At 47.7% G+C, this 24871-nt stretch overlaps 1 protein-coding gene across 3 annotated transcripts in view; it reads right to left on the minus strand.

Annotated features, from left to right (window-relative positions):
- Nucleotides 1-4092: 4092 nt before the first annotated feature.
- Nucleotides 4093-24871, minus strand: part of LOC127004570 (proteoglycan Cow-like) — a 166863-nt gene continuing 146084 nt past the window's right edge. For all 3 annotated transcript variants that reach the window (XM_050872420.1, XM_050872419.1, XM_050872418.1), the window contains 7 exons: nucleotides 18905-19248; nucleotides 17462-17567; nucleotides 14803-14907; nucleotides 13223-13376; nucleotides 8278-8372; nucleotides 7394-7531; nucleotides 4093-7271 (listed from right to left, as the gene is read on the minus strand). In XM_050872420.1, coding sequence (XP_050728377.1) covers nucleotides 7150-7271; nucleotides 7394-7531; nucleotides 8278-8372; nucleotides 13223-13376; nucleotides 14803-14907; nucleotides 17462-17567; nucleotides 18905-19248 — 1064 coding nt within the window. In that variant the 3' untranslated portion in view covers nucleotides 4093-7149. The remainder of the gene's footprint in view (nucleotides 7272-7393; nucleotides 7532-8277; nucleotides 8373-13222; nucleotides 13377-14802; nucleotides 14908-17461; nucleotides 17568-18904; nucleotides 19249-24871) is intronic.

The raw sequence follows: 24871 nt of genomic DNA on the forward strand, positions 1-24871 counted from the left end.
CTTCACCCTCTGCGACCTCCTGAGACTCGATGAAAACAGGTGAATATATATTGATAGTCTCCTAGGATGGGCCCCGACACCCTTGACACCCTATCATCATCATCATCATCATCATCACCACCACCATCACCATATGATCGCTTTATTACTTACCGGATGACTGTTAACATTACTTTCTCCTGCACTACCGTGGATAAGTTTTGTAAGGTTGTCCATATGGCTTACCTGTTTTCTATAAATCATCGTTCTCTAGTTATTTTCATGGGGAAACACTACAAATACCGACTTGACGTGCACTCTTGACCCTTGAGCCTGCGGTGGGTGAGAACCTATTACCCCGGGACGCAGGGCCACTGTGACACCCGGGTTACCACAATTTACCTTCCCCAGGTTTCCCAAGTTACCCATTTATCAATCAGCCCGAAAGGGAGGATAAACAGCTGAGTGAACTACACATTGACTGCTCGTACCGGGATTCGAACCCAGGTACGCTTAAATGTTATATATCTATTTATCTATGTCTCTGTCTATTGTTTTGGAAAGCTGACGTGAGTGATTCGTTGATTTATCCTACAACCTTTTTTTTATTCTCGTTTCAGGTATGGCTGGGCGAGTTTATTTTAGCTTGCTGGTGAGTGGAAGTCTTGTTACTGTCTCTGTTGAGGAGGAGGAGGAGGGGGGGGGGTTGTCGTCTACACCACCTGTACGCCCCCTCCCCGTTACCTCTGTGCCAAGTAAGTAGATATGCGAGTCTATTGATATGAGTTTTGCCCGTGCATGGCGTCCACTAGAATTATTAGCAATCTGGAATCTCAGGGTTTATTGTCTCTCCCCTTCGCGCATTTTTAGGTCCCTCACTTACCCTCACCTGCCAAGTTCATCCCACACACCTGAGTTCAATTAGCTTCCCTTCCTCCTCTACCTTGCTCTCCCTTTCCCTCCTCCATCTCGTATAAAAGGCGCCTCTCCAACAAAACCAGACCCACTTTTTTTTCAGAATCCCCTCCTGTCCTTTATTTGTGGGAGAAGGGATTTGGTCGGCTTTTTTTTAATATTTTTAGTTTCGCCGTTGAGCTGCCTTCATTGATGTTAATTAAAAAAATGCCTACCTTCCCAGCTCAATTCACGCACTACGAGTTTCAGTAGCTTCCCACACTGAGTTGACGTTTAGTTTCTTTTCACTTCGTACTGTTTTTCGTTAATTTTGTTCTTAGTATTAGCTGCCATAAGCAGACCATCCAACTGGGCTCTTTATACTTATACGATACTGTCATCATAGCCATCAGCCTTTCCAAATATTTATCACCTCGTTGTCTGGTGTTGTTACTTGTTATTAGTGCGCTCCATTACACTTAGGCAAAGGTTATAACTTCACCTCTTGTCCTCTTCACTGTTTGTCCTAATATCTGAAAGTCTCGGGATGTCACACTCTAACTTTGGCTGTCCATGAACGCTGCTTATTATTGTCTCCTCCTCGTTGTCTGGTGTCGTTAGTGTGCTCCATTATTTTTTATTTTTTATTTTTTTTTACGTCGCTGCCTGTTGCGCCGGTAGGCATCTTCCTGGTGGGGCCTGATGGTCGGCCCAAGGCTTCTTCCAGGTGGGGCCTGATGGTCGGCCCAGCCCGTTCTGGCGCAGGCGAGTGTTTATAGTGGCGCCATCTTGCATTGGCTCATGCTGCCCCCCGGAACTTGTTCTTGATTCGCTTGGACGGCTTCCTCTAGAGTCCGGGTTGATGGGTGGTCTTCAGGACAGCATGTAGGCAGTTTTAAGCCACTCGGCGGTGACTGAAAAATCCGAGTGGTAGCGTGGGGATTCGAACCCGCGTCGTCCATCACGCGGTGAATGTGGGCCCAGTACGCTACCACTTCGGCAAAGGTTATAACTTCACCTCTTCACTCCGATTGTCTTGATTTCTTAGTCTTGGGATGTCACACTATAGTTTTGGCTGCCCATGTACTCTGCTTATTCTTGTGTCTCCTCCTCGTTGTCTGGTGTTGTTAGTGTGTTCCATTATACTTCGACAAAGGTTATGACTTCACCTCTTCACCGTTTGCCCCGATTTCTGAAACTCTCGGGATGCCACACTGTAGTTTTGGCTGCCCATGACCTCAGCTTATTCTTGTGTCTCCTCCTCGTTGTCTGGTGTTGTTAGCGATCCATTATACTTCGGCAAAGGTTGTGGTCTCACCGCTTCGCTCCATTTGTCTTGATTTCTTAAAGTCTTGGGATAACACACTGTAGTTTTGGCTGCTCATGAACTCTGCTTGTTCTTGTGTCTCCTTCCGACTTCTTCTCTGTTCATCTTTCTTTCTCTACCCTGAAGGCGCCTTACTGTCTTCCTTAGGGCGGGGGTCGAGGGGGGACAGGGGGGCGATGTCCTTCTCTCAGGGGCTTCGAGGGGCGGAGGGTGGGGGCGTGAGGGATCGAGTTTGCGGGGGAATGAAAAATCGTCTTTGGTTTGTGTGTTATTTTTTACAAGCTGGCCTCTGTAAAAGTGTCAGCCGAAGAGTATGGACGCAGCAGTGATGTACAACACGGGAAAGGCGGGGTGAGGGGGGTGGGGTGGGTGGGTAGGGGGTAGGGGTGAGTGCAGGTGGTGGGGGAGGAGGGGTTGAAGGGGGTGAAGTGAGTGGACGAAGTGAGGCAAGTCTGAAGGGAAGGGAAGCGTGAGGATGGAAGGGAAGGAAGTGAAGGGGAGTGAAGGGGGTAAAGGGAAGGGAAGGGGGGTGAAAGGACGTGAACGGAAGGGGAGTGAAGGGAAGGGAATGGGGAGTGAAGGAAAGGGAAGGGAAGTGAAGTGAAGGGGAAGTGAAGGGGGAGTGAAGGAAAGGGAAGGGATGGGGGAGTGAAGTGAAGGGGAAGTGAAGGAAAGGGAAGGGATGGGGGAGTGAAGGGAAGGGAAGGGATGTGAAGCGTGAAGATAGTGGTGGAGGGAAGGGAAGGGATGTGAAGCGTGAAGATAGTGGTGGTGAGAGGCTGTGAAGGGTGAGAGGGAAGATCTGCTGAGGGGATGTGAAGGGGAGTGTGAAGGGAAATGCAAAACGGAATGAAGGGAAGCGAAAAGAAGTGAAGGGAAGGAAGTGTGGAGTGGTAAAAGCGGCGTGTTGGTTGCTATGAAGTGAAGGGAAGTGTAGAGGAGTGAGGTGAAGGGAAGTGAAGGGTTGAGTGAGTGGTAGGGTGTGTGTTGGTGGCGTGTGTTTAGTGTGAGGACGAAGGGGAAGTGAAGGGGTGCTGGCGTGTGGCTGGGGTGTGATGTGATGAAGGGAAGGTCTGTTGAGGAGGAGGAGTAGGAGAGGAAAAGAGAGGAGTGGAGTGGAGTTCCCTGTTGGTCTGTTTATAAGGCAGAAAAAGAGAGGGAAGGAAAGGGACGGATAGGAAGGAAGACCAAGGTGGGAAAGGGAGGAACAAAAGGGAAGGAAGAAAGGCTTGGGAGGAAAGGAGGAAGGGAAGGCAAGAACGAAGGAACAGGATGATCAAAAGGGAGGATGGAAGGAAGAAAGGAAGAAGGAACGGGAGGAAAGAAAAAAAAAAAGGAAAACTAGGAATAGGAGAAAAATAAAGAGGGAAGGAAGAAAAGGGAGGAGAGGAAAAAAGGAAAGCTGGGGTAGGAAAGGGAGGGAAGAGAGGAAAGCAAGAGTAGGGAAGGAAAGTGAGAATGGAGGAAAATAAAGGAAGGAGAGGAAGGAACGGGAGGAGGAAAAAAAAGGAAAGCTAGGAATAAAGAAAAATAAAGAAGGAAGGAAGGCTAGGGAAGGAAATGGAAGAAGGGAGGGAGGGAAGGAGGGAAGGAAAATAAGATGGAATGGGAGGAAAATACTGAAGGAAGAAAGGAAAGGAAAGGGAGGGAGGGAGGTAGGTTGGTAGGTAAGGAGGGAAGGGAGATAAGGAGGAGGAATGGGAGGAAAATACAGAAGGAAGAAAGGAAAGGGAGGGAGGGAGGTAAGGAGGGAAGGAAGATAAGAAGAAATGGGAGGAAAATATAGAGGGAAGGAAGGAAGGAAAGGGAGGTAGGTAGGTAGGTAAGGAGAATATACATAATATGGACTCTGTCTCTAACTTTGCAACTACAATATTATAATACAGAGGATGCTCGTTTGGTTTAAGTATTTATTTATCCATTAATCTTATGCCTGTTTTGAATTATTTTTACATATAGTTTTCTTTCAGTATATCTAGGCGTCGTGAGGAGAGACGGGGGTGGGTTAGATCAGGTTATATGAGGTTAGGCATGACAGGTTAGGATAGGGATTATTAATATTAACAACTTTACACAGACTACTGATGCAAACACTAGGTAGGTCTGCTGGCGGCCCAAGCACACACACACGCGCGCACACACACACACACGCACACACACATACACACACACACACACACACACACACACATGCACCCAAAACATAGAAGGAGGGAGATAGAGTAAAAATGATGATAATAATAATAATGATAGATAAAAACCTTCTCGTGATCCCGATACAAAACAAAATGGCCATGAACAAGAACTAGATTTTATTATTTTGTCTTTTTTCTCTCCTTAATCCAATGTATATAGGGAAGGGAGGGGGTGTGTAGTGACTCAGTTGGTAGTGGTGGGGAGAGGTGACTGTGGAAGGGAGAGTTGTGATGGTGGGGGAGGTGATCCTTGCAGTGTATTCTCCTCTGTAGGCCTATTGAGACTAGATTTAGGCCTTGGGTGTTGTGGAGTGAGGGGAGGGTAGGGGAGGCGGTAGTGTTGGTTGCAGTGGTGGTGGTGACGATTTCTCCGTGTATAGCTAGTTAGGTGGCCATGTGGTATTGAGTGGAGGTGTGTGGAGGATGCAGTGAAGGGTAGTAGTGGTGGTGGTGGTGGTGTTTGGGAAGGAGAAAGAATGTTGGCTAATTGTTTATTGGTGGTGGTGGTGGTGTAGATTCCTTTGTGGGCATTCAGTTAACCATGTGGTGTAGAGGGAGGAGGCAGAGAGGCTGGTGTGGTGTAGAGGCTGGTGTGGTGTAGATCTTGCGGTGTAGAGGAGGTGAGAGTGAGGGAGGAGGCAGAGAGGCTGGTGTGGTGTAGAGGAGACGAGTGATGGAGGGGGCAGAGAGGCTGGTGTGGTGTGGGGGAAGGAGAAAGAAAGCTGACATAGTTAGTGGCGAGGGCCGCCTTGAGTATTTAAGTGTTTACATCTAACATTCCGACACCTCGCGTGCTAATGGACATCGATTTGTGAACTCTGGAGTCAACAGAGAAACTGGCTGCCAAGAGGAGGCCTTGTGGGGCCCTGCGAGTCTGCCCGAGAGCCGAGGGTAATGGGTGTAAGGGCTGCTGACCGAGAGCCGAGGGTGAAGAATTTTGCCTGTGTAGGATCTGTGGGTGACTAGCATAGGATCAAAGGTGACTCGGTGACGCACTGATGACAATGATGAGGGGAGGAGTGCCTTATAGAAACGTGAGGTTCCATGGGTCACTTACAAAGGGAGGGTTGCTTCAATGGATACAAGGTCTTAGAGAAAACCTATTGAGAGAATTTGGTGATGTGAGTTCCTGGGTGAGGGGACTTACTGATGACTTAAGGGTTGACTGAGAGCAAGCCAAATATTGCAGAAATGTAATGGGTAACTTTAAGCCTTGAAGGCCAAGGGATGGGAGGACTTTTAATGAATAAGGTTTCAGGGATGATTTGAGGTCCTGCTGGTGCTGGAATCAGGGGAGGGGAGGAAGGTGGGTGAGCGCAACATGGGCCAGTTTCCCAAGCAGAATCCGGCTGAAGTGCAAGTGTTCAGTGGGGTCCCCTGCCTGCCGCGGTGTGTGAACTGTCCTGCCCTTGTGGCACTGTGTTGCTTGGTGGTGTATTGCAGGGCTGCCTGGTGTTGTGGTACTGTTGCTTGGTGTGGTGTTGTGTTGGTGGTACGGAGGGCAGTTGGCAGGTGTGAGGTGCCCACTGAACTCCTGTCTCCCACCATGGCACCTACAAGGCGCCACACACGACGCTTTACAAAACGTAGAGTAATGGCTACATCCGCGACGCCATGAATCATGCATGAGCCGGGACTGACTAGAGCTAAGGTCACACCCTCGTCAGCGTCACCATCAGGAGACGATGCGTGCTTTCCTGCGCAGGCCGACGTGAAGCCGCCAACCTTTGCCTCTCCACCACCAGGACAACTGAGGTGCGGGAAACAGTAATATACAGTACGAGTAGTACACAGATCATCCTCAAGAGACATAAATGCATCATTACTTTGGTTAAGGAAACAACTCATCGTGGCAAGCAGCGTCCCAGTGGACAACAGCGAAGCCGCCCGGCGAGAGGCGTGCCACGCCCCGTGCAGGCTGGGCTCGGCACGCCTCTCGCACTCTATCAACTCAACTTGCTAAAATAAACATTGGCTTTATAGTCATCCAGCATGTTATGTACAGAGAGAGGCAGCCGCTCGCGGGCCGCCTCGGGTACAGGTAAAGGAATGTCTAGACGCGGCACTTCTACCAAAAGTACAAACGTTCAAACCTTAAATGTGAAACTTTAGTGTCAAGAAACTAAGCTAACAACTCTGCTCGACTAGAAGCTGCAGTCAGCCGCCGCCGGCCCTCTCGACAACTCCACTATGTATATATGTACGACAGGCTGCCAGTGGTCTGCAGGGCCGCGGGACGGGTGGTGGTGTTGGCCGGGCCGCTGCACACTGCATCTCCACTTTGAGGATATCGATACACCCATCTGATGACCCTGACTCTTTGGTTGGTGGCGTGCAGTGAGGAATGCTGGATGACCCGCACGTGGCACGGTGACGCCCTCCGCCACTGGTGCCGCGGACTCGTGTGGCGGCCACGCCACGCGGCGACGGCTGTGAGGAAGTGGTGCTCCGCCAGCCGTCCAGACCACCGGCGTGGGCGGCGTGCGGATCTCCGCCACCCGGCTTGGGGCACGGACGTCCTCACGCCGGGTGACTCGTTAACACTGAGTATCTACAGGCGGGGGTGGCTGTGGCGAGGGCGATGGACGACCTCCCTCACCACTGTGGCGGCCACGACCCTCCATGACGACGACGCGCCTCGCCCTGCGGCGGCTCCTAGAGGGCTGACTGGCTGGACGCCGCGCCCACACCTCCGAGTCTGGCGGCGGCGGCGGCGGCGGTGGTGACGGTGCGGCGAGGCGAGCGGGAGGGCGTCTAGATGTCCAGGGGCATGTCGGCGCTGCCCTCCACCACATCCAGGTCATCGTCCCCGTCCTCGGCGTCATCATCGTCGTCGTCCACGTAGTTGCTCACCTCCTCGCTGTTCACTATCGCGTCTGTTGAGGGTGAGGATCATGAGGGAGGAGGACACAGACACGGTCATGTTATGAAGGCTGTGGTCACTGATGAATGGAGTGGTTACCTCCTGCAACAAGACCAAGACCAGCTATCCACGTACCGCAGTTGGGCGTGTTGTGGGTCCGTGTGCCGGGCAGCTCCACGCCGTGCCTGTCCACACACCAGCACACCTGTGCCCCGGCGTGGCACTGCGTGGGCTGGTAGTAGCCCTCGCTGTCACACTCTGGGATGTAGCCACCTGGAGGCACGGGTATGTTAGTTGGGGGCACACACACACACACACACACACACACACACACACACACACACATAAACAGAGGCCTGCAGTGTAGTGGTTAGCATGCTCCCCTCACAACCGAGACATCCTGGGGCTCGATTACTGGGCGGAGTGGAGATGGACGGGCAGTCTCCTTCGATCATGTGGTCAGACCATGGTGAACTACAGACACACACACACACACACACACACACACACACACACACACACGGAGTACTGTGGTGCAGTGATTAGTATGTTCGCCTCACAACCACGAAGTCCCAGGTTCAATTCCTGGTCAAAGTGGAGACGGGTGGGCAGTCTCCTTTAATCAGTGCCCCTGTCCACGGTGAGAAGGGGCACTGCTGGGTGGACTGTCCCCCAACAGTGAAGTGAATCAGGCACCAGTTCGGGCGCTGGAGCTCAAAAACTCGCTCAGGAAGGGGAGTGGCTGGGGCTGACGAGGGGTTCACGAGTTCTTATTGTGTGATGGTGAATTACACACACACACACACACACACACACACACACACACACACACACACACACACACACACTCCTATTAACATCTCCCCCCCCCCCCCCCTACGCACACTGAAGTACCAGCAAACACGCACACACGCCACTCACGAACAGACGCATTCACTTAGCCGAGGCACACACACAGGCGCGGGGCGAATCAGGAAAGAAAACGAACTCAGACTAAAGGCAGACAGTAGTAAACTCACCTAGGAGTCCCTTGCTGGCTTTGCGGAGGGCAGCGCACGGCCTCTCGGACTTGTCAAAGCACTTACACCACTCCCGGGCTGACAGGAAGATGTCTCTGTAGGGATGAATAGAGAGTGGGACGCCATTAGGGAGAGGGAGAGATAGAGAGAGAGAGGGGGATAGGGAGGCAAGGAAGGAGAATGAGGGGGAGAGAGAAGCAAGGAATTAGGGAGAGAGGAATGGAAGTGGAAGGGAATGAAAGGCAAATGAAGGGACAGTAGTGTAAGTTGAGGGAGGGAGAGGAGGAGGGAGAGAGGGGGATAGGGAGGCAAGGAAGGAGAATGAGGGGGAGAGAGGGAGAGGGAAGCAAGGAATTAGAGAGAGGGGAATGAAAGGCAAAGGAAGGGTAAGTAGGGTAAGCTGAGGGAGGGACAGGGAGAGAGGAGGATAGGGAGGGGAAAGAGAGAGGGGGAAAGGGAAAGGTATAGGGAAGCAAGGAAGGAGAGGGATGGGAATGAAAGGCAAAAGAAGGGAAGGGGACAGCAGGGAACGAAAGAAGGAAAACTGACAAAAGGAAGATGAGAGAGAGAGAGAGAGAGAGAGAGAGAGAGAGAGAGAGAGAGAGAGAGAGAGAGAGAGAGAGAGAGAGAGAGAGAGAGAGAGAGAGAGAGAGAGAGAGAGAGAGAGAGAGAGAGAGAGAGAGAGAGAGAATCATTCCACTTTGTTCTCTTTTCCCCACTCTCTCTTCTCTCCTTCCTCCCTGTCTTTCCACCATACATAATAGATGAGTTTCCCATCTACACATGTTATATTCATACCCTCTTCCTCCTCCTCCTCCATTCGTCCCCAAAGCATCCGAACCTCCTTTATTTCTCTCTCTCTCTCTCTCTCTCTCTCTCAGCTTATTATTCACCTCAGAAACATTAAATTATCTCAACAAAATTAGGTGAACGTAATGAATGCTAATTGTGATCCTTAACCTTGTAACTGCTTTCTTCTTCATCTCCATCTCTTTTATATAAATTTTTCGTCTTTAACCAACGTGAGGTGAAGTTGTTTAAGTCTCTATGTTAGATCTGTGTTTTATTTTCTCTATGCTGTTTTATATCCAAGTTTTATCTCTATGTTGTTTTATCCATGCTTTTTTTTGCTGTTTTATCTCTTACGTTTAATCTCTGTAAGCTATCTTATCTCTCTATACTGTTTTATCTCTTAACTTTTATCTCCCTATGCTGTTTTATTTAAGTTTAATCTCTGAAAGCTATCTTATCTCTCTATGCTGTTTTATCTCTAAGTTTAATCTCTGTTCACTATGTTTAATCTCTCCGTTTTAGCTTTGTATTCTGTTTTGTCTCTTAACGCTGTTCAATCTCTCTCTCTCTTTAATCTCCGTACGCCGTCATGTCCTTTAAGATTCATGTTTTAAGAGAGGAGCAAATATCTCACGCACGAACCACGCTTCTCCTAACCAGCTAGAGCCAACTAAATTCATGGCACCCTCGTCTTTATCACTTCCAATTATATCTTTTCTTTCCACTGGTAACCTCAGAGCCTCACATCACCTAACTTTTCCACCTCTCAGCTCTCGTCACTATACACGGTCGTTAGGTGCCAGTGTTCGTGCTAATAATAAACCTGTCGTGCTGCGTTGGATTCGGTGGACCAATTACGTTGCTAGGCTGTGCTCTGTGTGTTGTGTTCCCGGCGTATGCAACCACGTAGCTATATGGGACCGGGGGGGGGGGGGGGGAGATGGTAGAGCGTATGAGTGATGACTGAGAGGCGTGTGTGTTAGTGTGTGGCGTGAGGGAGGGAAGAGGAGGAGGAGGAGGAGGAGAGGGAGGTGGTAGGTAGTAGTAGTAGTAGTAGTAGTAGTAGTAGTAGAAGCAGTAGTAGTGAGTGTTTACGGTAATAGAGGGATAAGGGGAGGGAAGGGAGAGAGATAAGAGGAATGGGGAGGGTGAACGTGAGGATGAGGTAGGAGAAGAAGGAAGAGGAGGTGGTCGTATCAGTAGTAAGGCGAGAATGAGGGAGAAGGAAGAGGAAGAGGAGGAGGTGGTCGTAGCAGTATTAAGGGAGATAGAAGGATGATGGGGAGGAAAGGGGAGAAATACAAGGTGAATGGGGGAGTAAGAAGGCGAGGATGAGGGAGAATGAGGAGGAATAGGAAGAGAAAGAGGAGGTAGGTGTTAACGTTAGCAGTAAGGGAGGCAGAAGATGAGGGTGAGGGAAAGGGAGAAAGTTAAAAGGGGAATGGGGGAGTGAGAAGGCGAGGGTGAGAGAGGAGACGGAGGAGAAGAAGGAGGGGGAGGTAGGTGAGAGGGAGAGAGGAGGAAGGAAGGGAAGAAAGCTAAAGGGGAATGGGGAGTGAGAAGACGAGGGTGAGAGAATGAGAGGGAGAGAGAGAGAAAGCGTGACAGAAGGAGTAACAGGAGTAAAGGAGATAGAGAGAGTCAGAAGAAGAAAGGAAGATAAAAAGGTGAGAGACAAGGGAAATCGGACTACCCAACGTCTTAATGAAAGGAATGAGAAAGCGAGGGAAAGAGAAAAAAGGAAGAAATAAAGGAGATAGAGAGACAGAAGAAGAAAGGGAGAAAAAAAGGAGAGAGAGAGAGGGAAAGGCGGAATAATCACATCGTCTTAATGAATGGAATGAGAAAGCAAGGCAAAGAGAAAAAGGGAAGGATTAAAGGAGATAGAGAGAGACAGAAGAAGAAAGGGAGAAAAAAGGAGAGTGAGAAGGAGAGTCGGAATAATCACAACGTTTTAATGAATGAAATGAGAAAGTGGGGATGAGAGAGAGAGAGAGAGAGAGAGAGAGAGAGAGAGAGAGAGAGAGAGAGAGAGAGAGAGAGAGAGAGAGAGAGAGAGAGAGAGAGAGAGAGAGAGAGAGAGAGAGAGAGAGAAGGAGAGAGGAGAGGAGAGAGGAGAGGCGGAATAATCACATCGTGTTAATGAAGAGAATGAGAAAGCGGGGATGAGAGAGGAAGAGATAGACAGGACATAGACAGAGAGAGAAAGAAAGAGAAAGAAACGGAAAGAAAGGGAAACTGAGAATAAAGAGCATGACATAATGAAAGGAGAGAGAAAGCGAGGGTGAAAGAGAGAGTATAGAAAGATGATTGGAACAGAAGGAGAAAAGATAGACAGACAGAAAGAGGAAGAGAGAGAGAAAAGAAGTGGGGAAATAAGCAAGGAGGAGACAGAAGGGAAGGAATAAAGGAAAAAGACAGAAAGACAGAATAGGAGAGGGAGAAAGCAAGATAAAAGATAATAAACAAGAAGAATGAGAATAATGAACATGTCTAATCAAAACGAGTAAGAAAGCAAGAAAGAGGATTGAAGAATAAAGGAAGGAATAAAGTAACAACAGTAAAGAAGATAGACAGAAAGAGAGGAAGTTAGCGAGAGAAAAGATGATAAAAAAGAAGAATGAGAGACTGAGAGCGTAAGGGAGAGGAAGGAAGGAAGGGTAAAGGGAGAGACAAGGGCAAGGGAGAATAACTATGAGGGAGATGTGTATGTATATGTATGAAGGAGCGTAGACTATGAATGATGAATGAATAGGGAAGATAATGGTGGAGGAGGGATAGGGTAGGAAGGGGGGGGGGGGGAAGGGCTGAACGTTGGTATGATAATGATGGTGGTGGAGGAGGAGGAGATGATGATAACGAGCAGGAGATGGGAAATTAGGAAGATGAAATGAGAGAAGTGAACGAAGAAGGAGGAGGAGGAGGAATCAGGAGGATAATGAAGAGAAGAAAGAAATGCCAATAAGGAGGAGGAGGAGGAGGAGGAGGAGGAGGAGGAGGAGATAATACTGTTGACAAAAGCTATAGTCGGAGGAGGAGGAGAAGAGGAAAATAATAATAGGGAAAAGAAACGAACACAAGTAAGTAGAAGAAAAGAAGTAGAAGTAGAAGTAATAGCAGCAGTAACAGTAGTAATAGTAGTAGTCGCAGCAGAGGTAGTAGAAGGCGGCTAAGGAGGATGAGGAAGATGAGGAGAAGCTAAGATTAGAATGGCCTGTGTTATGTGAGGCTGGGCGGTGTGTTGACCAAGGACGAGGGGTTGGCTAGACAGGAGATTGTGCGTGTGTGTGTGTGTGTGTGTGTGTGTGTCGGGGATGGACTGAGTTAGGCTGATAGCAACGGACAACACGCAGGGGGGGTGATGGAGTGGGTGAGGGGTGCTATTGGGATGAGGGGGGGGGGGTTGAATCGAGTGTGAGGGTCAGTAAGTGAGATCAGAAGAGCAGGAGTGAGGGAGAGGGACGTAAGGTGAGAAGGGAGTGAGGGAGATGAGTGAAGAAGGGTCAGGGAGCGAGTGATTAGAAGAGGAGTGAAAGGGAGATGGGAAGGGAGGACGAAAGACGAGAAGGGAAATGGGATGAAAATGGTAATGGTTAGAGGGATGGAGAAGAAGAGTGAGAGGGTTAGAGGATGAAGGAGAAGTGTGGGAGAGTGACAAAGGGAGAGGGAAGGTAAGTCTCAGGGTGATGGAATGGAGAAGAGGAGGAGAGAAGGGTGAGCTAGTGAGGGTGAGAGGAAGGGAGAGAGGGAGAAAGAATGGTAATGACAGTAACAGGAGTAAGGGAGAAAGAAGAAAGTTATTAAGGAAGGGAACACTGGAGAAAGGAGAGACGAACGAATAAGCTAACGAGTAAAGAGAAAGAAGAAACGAGAAATCAAGCAAGGAAGGAGAAAAAGAAGAAGAGTAAGAAATAAAGGAACTAATGAAGAAGAGAAAGGAAGAAAAGATGAGCAAGAAACGAAGATAAGAGTTAAGAAGAACGTACAAGCTAACAGGTAAAAAGAAACAAGAAACGAGAAATCAAGGAAAGAAATAATGAAGAAGGAAAGAAAGAAAGAATGGAAGAAAAGGTGAGCAAGAAACGAAGATAAGTTAACAAGAACGTACAAGCTAACAGGTTACATCAAACGACCGGCCCCGCCACCCACGCACCTGTCCAAATCGCAGCGGTCGATGAAGGGCTTGATGCACCGCTCGTGGTCGTCGTGCTCAAGCTGGTAGAGTTCCTTGACGCTGAGCCGCCCGTCGCTGTCCATGTCCAGGTGACCCAACATCCACGATACCTCAGGCTTACACCACGACGGCGCTGCAGGAAGGGGGGGAAGTGGTGTCAGAGGTGGTGGTGATGGTGGTGGTGGTGCGGAGAAAGGGGGGTGAAGAAGAGGAGGAGAGGAGGTTGGGGGTTTTGGGGGTGGTGTTAGTGGTGGTAGGGGAGAAGAAAAGGGGTGAAGAAAAAAGGAAGGGAAGGGGAAGGGGAAGGGTATGGGAAGGGTAAGGGAAGGGGAAGGGAAGGGGAAGGGGAAGGGTAAGGGAAGGGAAAGGGAAGGGGAAGGGAAAGGTAAGGGAAAGGGAAAGGGAAGGGTTGAGGAAGAGAATGGTAAAAGGAGGAAAGGGAAAGGGAAGGAAAAGGAAGGGTAAGGGAAGGAGGAAGGGCTGATGGAGTGTATATAGCAAGGTGTGTTTGGTGTTGTGTTAGTGATGTTGTATGGTGGTGGTGGTGGTGTTGAGGGAGGTGATGCTAAGAAACAGGGAACAGAAGGGAGCAGGAGGTGTTGATGGTGTTGATGTTAGTGGTAGCAGGAGGAGAAGAAGGAAGAAGAAAGGAAGAAAAGGAGGAGGAGGAGGAGCAGGAGGTGGAGGAAGAGTAGAAATTAACAATATGGAAAGCCAAGGAAATATGAGAAGTACAATGAAGAGATGCTTGTAGTAGTAGTAGTAGTAGTAGTAGTAGTAGTAGTAGTAGAAAATATAAATACCCGATCTTCTAGTTTTCTTATGCTAATGTGAGACCGGGAACCTTTAATAGACTCCGCTACTATTTCTTCTTACATTTGGCAAAGAAAAACAATGACAAAAACAAAACACAAGGAAAGGTTGCTTCAGTCCTTGTCGAGTTCTATTTTTAGTCCTCGAGGGTTCTGGTCTTGTTTATTAATTTACAACCGACCGCCTGACCTGTAATGTTACTTTAGGGAAAATATTCTTGATGACAGCAGGAAACTCAATTCTGAAAGTGGAGCGGAGGGAAGGGGAAGGGGAAGGGAAGAGAAGTGGAAGGGGATGGAGGGGCATTAGTGAAGGGGAGAGGTGGGGTGGCATGTGACAGCAGTGTTGAAGGGAAGGGAAGGGAAGGGGTGGGTGGATTGGAGAAGATGAGTAAGTGGAGAAGAGGGAGAAGGGAAGGGTAAGGTAATCAAGAGGAATGGAAACAGTAGGGAAGGGAAAGGGAGAGTTGAGGAGAAGGGTTAGTAGAGGAAGGGGAAGGGAAAGGAAGGATAAGGAAAGGGGGATGGCTGGGGTATTGCGGTTAACTAGTGACAGAAAACTAAGAAAGGGGGATACTAAAAGAAGGTAGGGTGTGTCAGGAAGGGAGAGTGTGAGGACGAGGTGAAGGGGTATGAGAGTGAGGGAAGGAAGGAAGGAGAGTGGGGGAGAACGAGATGAAGGGTGTGAGGGTGATGGAGGGAATGTCAGGGTGATGGAGGGTGCGCCGGTTGAGGGGGGGGACTTACCTTTGTTGGACGGGGTGGTTGGTCTGCTGCGTGAGTCTGCCATGATGACGGAGAACCAGTCGAGCATCCTGTTGCCCATCGCCTCCAGGGCCTTCTGCGTGCACTCTGCGGGGGACATACTCACGTCACACACCTGTATACCTGACACACACACGTACACACTTACAAACGTGTATAATTGTAATGTTATTGACTTCTAAATGACAATCTCTTTCTCACACACACACACACATACACACACATGCTGGGGGCAATGTTTCATCTCTAACTTCCCCTTTCTTCCTCTTCCTCTTACTTCCCTTCTTCGTTTTCCTCTTTCTCCTCCGTCCTCTTCCTCTTTCCTCTTAAATTCGATCTCATATTTCCTATTCCTCTCACTCCCTCCACCCTCCACACACACACACACGCTGGGGGCACCGTTTCATCCATCATCCAGCAATCATACACCTGTCACCAACTCCCACACACCTGTACAAACACCTGATCACGCCCGTACACCTCACGCCCACTTCAACAGGTAAAGTAGATCTGTCATGTTACCGTTCGTCACTACCCACACGTGCCCACCCTCAGGCTCGCTCTCTAGTGGTATAGTGTTTTAAAATCCTTTCTGGTGTTAGTGTTTCAGTATCGAGAAGTAGGTACGCAAGGCAGGGAAGGGACTAGAGAGGGTTATGTTTATCTATTCTATATGTGCTTAGTTTCGTGTTAAAGAGATTTGAGTGCGTTAAGTGTGTTGGTGCGTGTGTGAGAAAGTATGAATAAAGCTTGGGTTCTTTTTCACCTTACATACACGTCCCTCCTACACGTTCCCTCCTTTGTCTCGTCTCGCGAACCTGTTACACTACACTTTCTGACACCCACTGCACCTGCCTCTCCTTCTTCATCTTGCGTACTCGTCCTTTCTACACGTCATCTCTCGTTTCCTCCCTCACCAACCTGCTACACTAAACTTTCTGACACCTGCATCTATCTCTCCTCCTTCACCTCGCATACATGTCCTTTCTACACGTCATCTCTTGTTTCCTGCCTCACCAACCTGCTACACTATACTTTCTGACGCCTTCTGCACCTGCCTCTCCTTCTATTAGGTTAGCTTAGGTTACCAGTAGTGTAAGTTAAGGGTAGTAATTTCCTCATATTTCTCTCTTTACTGTAAAATTTCCATGTCCCTTTCTTCCTTAAAGGTACATGGTGTTCTCTTCTAACTATTTCCTGCCGGCACGTTGCCGGAGGGAGAGGTGGGTGGGGAGGAGCCTTCATCTATTCTGTCCTGTCCTACCACACGTAGATTACTAGTAGTAGCGGTAGTAAACAGACACCCTCGTCATAGACCGATAGGTCTTCTGGTGTCTGTTCTTCCTATGTACTCCTATGTATTCACCTTGCCTACACGTCCCTGCTACGTGTTCCCTCCTATTCTCTGCCTCACCGGCCTGCCTCACTACACTTTCTGACACCCGCTGCACCTGTCCTCGTATTTTTCACCTTGCATAGCCACTGTCCTGTTCGCCTGGATGTTCTGTGACATGGTGTGGCGTCCGCTGCCCTTGGTTGGTAATAATTCCTTAGTGTGTCAATAATAGTTGAGTGTTTGTGGTTCAGTGTTGCTTAGGTGCTTCTTAGGAGTCTTTACTTGTTATGGTTGTTTCTCATGCTTAAACATACCTGCACACGCACACACACACACACACACACACATGTACCTGCCCCCCCACCTCCACACACGCATACACGCTCACTAGGTCTCTTTGTTGCTTGTTTCTCTTGCTTCACACCACTCAAAAGCACGCACTCTATTTGATCTCTATACACTCCTCCCTCACCCCCCTCCCCTCTCCTCCATCCCCCCCCCACCACCACCACACCGACAACGAAAACAAGAACACAACAAATCTAACACAACAACACGCAACGCGCACACACGCAAAGCCAGATCACAACACCAACAATCACCTACTTACTGCTTAATCGACCAAGTTTCCGCGCAAGTTTAGACCCTCCCCCGGCAGCCCCCCACCCCCCCACCCCGTCAAAATGAAACAGCCAGCCCCAGACCTCCGACCTTAACCCCCCCCCCCTTCCCCCAGCCAGATTTCCCGCGCTCAGTCCTATAAAGTTAGTTCCGGCGGCGCCCCGTTTAGGAATATTCAGCAAGCTTGCCTACTCTACCAGCCCGCCCGCCCGCCGCCCTACCCTGCCCTACACCTGGATGTCTGGTTTATTAAAATGGTCCCGAGGTAACATCCGACGCGACGGCCTGACAGGAATGCCCGGGCGCCGCCGCTCCGGGAGAAGGTTTACGTTTAACATTCACGGAGGAGGAAGAGGAAGAAAAAGAAGTTGAAGAGGAGGATAAGTAAGGGGAATAGGAAGATGATAAGAAAGACGAGAAAGAGGAAGAACAAGACGAAGAGGAAGAGGATGAGGAGGAAAACTAATAGAAGGGAAAATATAATGCTGAGGAAGAGGAAGAAGAGGATAAGAAAGAGGAGGAAAAGGAAGAGGGAAAGTAACACGAAGAGGAAGTGAAAAGAGGAAAAGGAATTAAGAGGAACAGGGGAAGTAAGAGGGAAGTGAGAGGAAGTGGAATAGGGAGAGGAAAAGGAAGAGGGGAAGGAAGAGGAAGAGCCAAGCTAAGAGGAAGAGGAAGACTCACCGTTGGGTCCCCACACTGTGTTAGGAGTCTTGTACTTGGTTTCCTCTTTGTTGTTGTTATTGTTGTTGTTGTTGTTGTTGCGACGAGACCAGGGGCGACGCTGGGCCTGAGGAGGAGGAGGAGGAGGCGAGGGAGGAAGGGAAGTATTAGTAAGGCTGATCACACACACACACACACACACACACACACACACACACGGGCTCAGTGATTTATTGGATAATTTACTAATCACACGAACATTTTTTTTCTCCGCCTCACATAATATTTTTTGCTCGCCGTCTGCCAACATTCATCTTTTCCATTTTTTTTAGGAGGGAAGTAAAAAATGTAAAAAATAAAAAATCTCCCTCATGCCCGTGATAAAACTGACCAGTGAGATTATATATAAAAAATGGGCTTGTAGAATTTGAAAGTGTGTGTGTGTGTGTGTGTGTGTGTGTGTGTGTGTGTGTGTGTGTGTGTGTGTGTGTGTGTGTGTGCGCGTGTGTGTGCTCTGAAATATTAATACGCTCCGCTCTTTACTTTATTTCTTCTTTATTTCTGAAAAAAAATAATGTAAAATATCTTAAAAGTTGACCCTCTCTGAATTAAAGTTTTTTCTACGTTTTCTTTCCCGGGTCACTTCATAAATAAGTCTTGTGTATGCAGGAGACCCCGAGCGCCTGACATTAAAAAGGACTCCGTAACGTCAAACGGATGATATATATTTTTCTTTTTTTTTATCGTCTTTGTCTATCATGAATCAAGTCTTTTTTTCTTTAGTATTGCTTTCATTCCTAATCTTAATCTCTCCTTTATAAACTTCTTGTCTATCATGTAACATTTTTTTATTTTTACTTTCTCTCTCTCCTCCGCTACTAGTGAATATGAAAGACTCGATGCGTTGGCCGTGGCTGAAGACGGGATCGGAATACATCGTTAAATCGTCCATCTGTATCTGATCTGATGATGATGAATGTTTCGATATGATTTCTGTCTGTTTTACGGAACAATATCTTTATTGTACTGTTTTGTCTTCACTACTTTATTGATGCAGAGTTCTGGTGACGTGACACTTAAAACATGAAAAGGAAAACATTACAGATTGATACTACACCATTTCTGACAACCTTATAAATGACCTAAACGTTTCGAAGCCCTTTCTCCTTCTGATATTTCTTCATTTCCGTTTTTTCATTGGTGATTTGAAAAGACACTCCCGTAACACACTTGATTTTACAGGATATACAAATCAAAGCAATTTTCTCATTATATCTCTCTCTTTCTATTAATCTATCTCCACTTCCTTACCCCCACACACATCCCCTCACACTCACACTTACCCCCCCAATTTTCTCTTTTTATCTCTATTTATCTATCTCCCCCTCCTCCCCTACACACATACACGACCCCCACACTTACACTTCTTACCCCCCCACCCCCAAAACACACCCCAATACTCACGTTGTACTTATCCATCCTCCCGTAGTTGTCCTTCCCGCCGTGTTTGTAGCTGTTCTTCCCGCCCTTCTTGTTCTTCCCGAAGCGACTCCTCACCCTGTTGTTGTACTTTTCCCCGGCAGCCTTCCCGTGCTTACCCCTGCCGCCCTCCCTGCCGCGCCCCTGCTGCCCCCTGCCCCGGGTCATGTTCTCGCGCCCCTCTGCCCTGCTGGGGGAGTCTGGGGCCTGGGAGGTCTGGGTGGCGGATGAGCTCGAGGCGTCCTGGGTCGTGGTGGCTCGTAGTTTGCTGAGGTAGGCGTCCTTTCGCTCCCTAAGACGCTCCTTCTTGGCGAGGTGTGGGCTGGAGTCTGTTGAGGAGAAGGACGTGTGTTAGGGTGTTAGGTCTTTTATATATTGATGAAGAGGAAGAGGAAGAAGGGAAATAAAAGGTGGAAGGGGAAAAGTAAGATGAAGAAGAGGGAAAGTACAAGAAAGAAAGGGGGAGGAAAAGCAAGAGGAAGAGGGAAAGTAACACGAAGAGGAAGAAGAAGTAAGAGTAATAGAAAGAGGGGAAGTAAGAAAAAAGAGGGAAAGTTACACGAAGAGGAAGTGGAAAGAGGAAGAGAAAGTATATAAGAGGAAGAGGAGGAATGATGGAAGTAAGAGGAGGAATGGTGGTAGTAAGAGTAAGAAGAGGGGTTGGAATCTGTTGGGGGAGCGAGGGACGTGGTGTCAGAATGTGTTAACGCTTCTGTATTTTAACTTAAAGACGCGTTACAGCGAGGTGAAGGGCTGAAGTTTGTTGAGGAGAGGGACGTGGCATTAGGATATGTTAACTTTATTTTTTTGTATTTCAACTCAGAGATACGTTACGACGAGGTGCAAACTCTCTCTCTCTCTCTCTCTCTCTCTCTCTCTCTCTCTCTCTCTCTCTCTCTCTCTCTCTCTAACAATAATCAGCACATCTCTTCTAATTATTTCCGCTCAAACCCGGAGAAAACACACACACACACACACACACACACACACACACACACACGCACACAAGAACCTTCCCCAACGCCCCTTTCCTTCACACCCCACAAGCACCCCCTCCCTACCCCCATCCACCCCCATTCCAAGCTTCTAATGCTGGGCCAAAAGAGCGAGAGCGGGGTCACAACAAGCTAACGAGCGGTCCAATGCGGCGTTATGCAAGCCCAGTGACGCGTCCACCAGCGGCTGCCTCGTAACGCTGAGTGGCCGCCGACCCGCCCACCAGATGGCGCTGGGAAATGGCCCGACGTCAAATGCGAGCTAATGATTTCCGCCGTGAATCCTCCTCCTCCTCCTCCTCATTCTCCGTCCTCTCTCGTCTGTCCCTCTCCTCCTCGTTTGTATAATTCTCCTCTTTCACCACGACCTCCTCCTCCTCCTCCTCCTCCTCCTTGTTGGTTCCGTGATTTTAGTTCTCTCTCTTTTCCTTCCTCCTACTCGTTTGTATTATTCTCTCCTCTTCCTCCTCCTCCTCCTCCTCCTCCTTGTTGGTTCCGTGATTTTAGTTCTATCTTTTTCCCTTCCTCCTCCTCGTTTGTATTATTCTCTCCTCCTCCTCCTCCTCCTCCTCCTCCTCTTTCTTCTCCTCGTCTATATAATTCTTCTCCTCTCCCTCCTCCTCGTTTTTCCGCCCTCCCAAAGTCATTAGTTCTGTAAATTCCTCATCTTCCGTGCCTCCCTCTCTCTATCTCTCTTCTCTTCGACTTTTTCTTCTCCTCTTCTCCCTCCTTCCCTCTCTCCTCTCTCTCTCTCTTTTACCGGTTTCTTCCTTCTTTTTTCTTGTTGTTGTTGTTAGTGTTGTTTTTATTCATCTTCATTATTACCATCACCATCATCGTCATTATCATCTTTTTCTGTTCCCCTTTAGCGCTGTCCTTCATTCTCCTCTTTCTTTTTTCATCTTTTCATTGTCATCATCATTATCATCATCTTCATCTTTCATTTCCCATCCTTACCGCCTTTGCCTCTTCCTTCTCACTTCTCTTTCGAACACTTTCTCTTCTTCTTCTCTCTTTCTTAAGTCTTCTCTTCCATTGTTTCCTATGTTCTCTTCTCTCCTCATCACCTCCTTTAAACCATATTACTCCGATTTTTCTTTCTCACTCCTTCCTTCCTTCCTTCCTTCGACTCCGTCTCTTCTTGTTTCCCTTTCTATGCCTTCTGTTTATTGTTCTTTCTTCCTTCTCATATCCCTTTTTCCTTTTTTCCTTCGTACATTGTTCTCTCTTTTCACATTCCTCCTTCCCTTCCAGTAACCTTCTTTCTTCTTTGTCTTCTTCTCATTGCAATTCTTTCTTCCTTCCTTCCTTTCTTTCTTTCCTTAATCCTTTTCCTTTTTCTCCATACACCGTTTTCTTTCTTCTCATTTTTCTTTCCCTTTCCAGTAACCGTCTCTTCTTGCTCTCTGGTTCTCTTCTTTTCATTGTTATCCTTTCTTCTTTTAATCCTCTTCCTTTTCTTCACACGCCTTCATTCTCTCGCTTCTCCTTCCTCTTCCTTTTTCTATACGTCTCAGTTTCATCTAGTATTTTCTTCGTCTTTCGTTCCTTGTATCCTTCCTTCCTTCTCTTAATTCTCTTCCTCACTTCACACACCATTATCCTTTCCCTTCTCCTTCACATCTCCATTTCTTCTTCTTGTTCTTCTTCGTCTTCCGTTCCTTGCTATCCTTCCTTCCTTCTCTTAATCCTCTTCCTTCACTTCACACACCATTATCCTTTCCCTTCTCCTTCCTCTTCCTCCTCCTCCTCCTTTATGTGAGTCTCCTCTCTCCCATCTCCGTTAACACCTCAAATTCTGTCGCCTCGCTGCCCTCCACTTATCCTAACCTTCTTCCCTCCCTTCCTCCTTCCTTCCCTTCACACGCCGCTCTCTCTCTCTCTCTCTCTCTCTCTCTCTCTCTCTCTCCTTCTTACGCCATTTTTCATTTTTTTCCTTCTTTTTTCTATTCCTCGTCCTCTTCCACCTCTTACTGCTTTTCATTTTCCACCTTTTCCTCCTCCTCTTCCTTCTTTTTCCTCCTCTTCCTAGTACTGCCCTTCTTTCTCTTTGTCTTTTTCATCATCATCATCATTATGTTAGGTCGGCTCCCTGCCCTCGAGGTCACACTATAAATTATTCCGTGTCCCGGCGCTGAGCACTTGTTTGTCCTGGGACTTGAGCCGCGTCAGGGGGGGCTATTTAACCAAGTATTCTGCGCCCGTGGTGACTAAGAGAGGGAAAAGATGTAGAAGGGGAAAAGAGTAGGAGGAGGAGGAGGAGGAGGTGAAGGAGGAGGTGCAGGAGGAAGAAGAGGAGGAAAAGAAGTAGTGGGGGAAATAGTAGGTGAAGGAGGAGGAAGTAGTAGTAGTAGTAGTAGTAGTAGTAGTAGTAGTAGTAGTAGTAGTAGGAGGAGGAGGAGGAGGAGGAGGAGGAGGAAACAGAGGGAGAAAGAGTAGGAGTAGAGAAATGAGGAGGTGAAGGAGAATTTAGTAGTAATAGTAGTAGATGGAGTACACGAGTAGAATTCAAGCACAGAGGGCGAGGTAAGCGTGCTCTAATGAATGCATCGACCTGTAGGCTGCTCTGCGCCCGGGGGTGTATGCAGGTCGCGGTAAATATTCTATGAGCGGAGGGGGTGGGCGGGAGCGACGGGAGCGCGCGAGTAAGTGAAACGCGGCAGCACGTTACCGGAGAGTTTTACAAGGTTGTGATTGGGACGCTTTAATTTTGCTTGTACTTTCTCTGGTTTCTGGTTTCTGGTTTCTGCCTTCGGTTTTTCTTGCTTGTCTTCTTCTTCTTCTTCTTCTTCTACTACTACTCTTCTTTATACACCGTTTTCTCTCCTTTTCTCTCTCTCCTTCCTCCTTCCCTTCCTCTATCGCTTCTTGCTTTCTCTTTGCCTTCTTTTTATTGTTATCCTTTCTTCTTTTCCTTTTTTCATATACATCTTCATATTACTACTACTACTACTACTACTACTACGACTAACAACCCAACCACCACCACTACCACCACCACCACCATCACCGTCACCACCAGTCACCATACACGTTAGTCTTGAGAGAATTCCAATTAGTGTGAGGTCAAGATGTAATATGGGTGACACGTCGCGAGTAATGAGAGAGAGAGAGAGAGAGAGAGTGTGTTACATCTTCTATATGAGACACTGATGGAGGAAACCTTTCTTCTCTCTCTCTCTCTCTCTCTCTCTCTCTCTCTCTCTCTCTCATTCACTCTTTTCACTTTCCGGTAACCTCCTCCTCCTCCACCTCCTCCTCCCCCTCCCCGGTGACCAACAATTAGGAGACTATTGAAAGTTAGGAGGCCGTTGATCACCCTCCTCTACACCTGTTCTCTCTCTCTCTCTCTCTCTCTCTCTCTCTCTCTCTCTCACTTAATTCATTTGGTTATATTTTCCTTCTATCCTCTGTTCCCCTTCCTTCCTTCACTTCCTTTTCTTCATCATTTTCCATTTTCCTCTCTCTCTTATTCTTCCCCTTTCCCCCTCCTCCTCTCCTCTCTTCCTCCCTTTCGTTATCTTTTTCCCCTCTCTCCCATTCGTCATTCCCTTTCTCTCTTCCATATTTTCTTCTCTCCTAAATCCTCCCATTATTTATCTCCATTATATTTCACTCTCATTCTCCTCCTCCCTTCCGTATAATTCTCAGATTTATTGCTTATTCCTTCTTTAATTTTTTTTCTCCCTTCCTTCCTTTCTCTCATTCGCAGTTTTTTTTCTTCTTCTCTGCCTCTCTCCTTCTCTCCTTCCCTTTTCTCATTCCTCTTTCTTTGTCTCGTTTATCTTCTCTTTTTTTCCTCTTTCTAATTCCCACTTTCCTTGTTCTCTCACTCTTTTTCTTCTTCTGATTCCTGATTTCTTTTATTGTCTCCTTCCCTTCTTTTCCTGTGCCTTTCCACTTTATTTCCCTCTTTCCTTGCTCTCTTTCACTCTTTCTTCTTTCCTCTTATTCCCCACATTCGCCCTTCTTTCACTGCCTCTCCTTCTCTTTTTTCCACTTTCTACTTCCCCTTTTCTTTGCTCTATTTCACAATCTTTTTTTCTTTCTTCTCATTCCCTTCCTGCCGCCTCTTCTCCCTCACCCTCCCTCCTCCTCCTTCTCCTCCTCTTCTTCCCCCTCCTACTCCTCCTCTTCCCTATTCACGACACTTGTAATTAGCCTTCCTTTGCATGACTAATACTCTTCCCAACAACCAACTTCCCCTTCAACATCTGCCCTCCTCCTCCTCCTCCTCCTTCTCCTCCTCTTCCTTTTCCTCATTCTCCTTCTCCTCCGCCTCATCATCATCATCATCTTGTTCCTGTTATTGGACTTTTTTATTTTCCTTTCATCTCATTTTTTCTTTTGTTTTTCATTTTCTTTCTTTTACTTTTTTTCTTCTGTCTTCCTCTTTTTCTCCGTTTTCATCTTCATATTGGCTCTTTCATCTTCTTCTTCTTCTTCCACCTCCTCTTCTGTGTACTCATTTAATATTCCTTTTCTCTCCTTTCTCTTCATCCGTCAAACAATACATTTTTTTATCCTGTTCAATATCTTCTTTGTTCCTCTTGACCTCTTTATCTTCTTCTCCTCTTCCTCCTCCTCCCCTTGGTCTTAAAATCACTGCTCTTCTTGTTCGTCTCATGTTCCTCTTTAATCACTTTTTTTCATTGTGGATTTACGAAAGATGTATCGATGGTTAAGTCTCTCTCTCTCTCTCTCTCTCTCTCTCTCTCTCTCTCTCTCTCTCTCTCTCTCTCTCTCTCTCTCTCTCTCTCTCTCTCTCTCAAATTCTTTCATTCTTCTTGCTGTTTCCCTTTTAACCTTTTATTTACTTTCCTTTTTCTTCGTTCCAGATTGAATATTACATTCTTTCATATATTTCCCCTCTCTCTCTCTCTCTCTCTCTCTCTCTCTCTCTCTCTCTCTCTCTCTCTCTCTCTCTCGTTTATCACCCTCTTCCTTCGCCGTTCAC

The sequence above is a fragment of the Eriocheir sinensis genome, chromosome 28 (assembly GCF_024679095.1).
Source record: "Eriocheir sinensis breed Jianghai 21 chromosome 28, ASM2467909v1, whole genome shotgun sequence".
NCBI lineage: Eukaryota > Metazoa > Arthropoda > Malacostraca > Decapoda > Varunidae > Eriocheir > Eriocheir sinensis.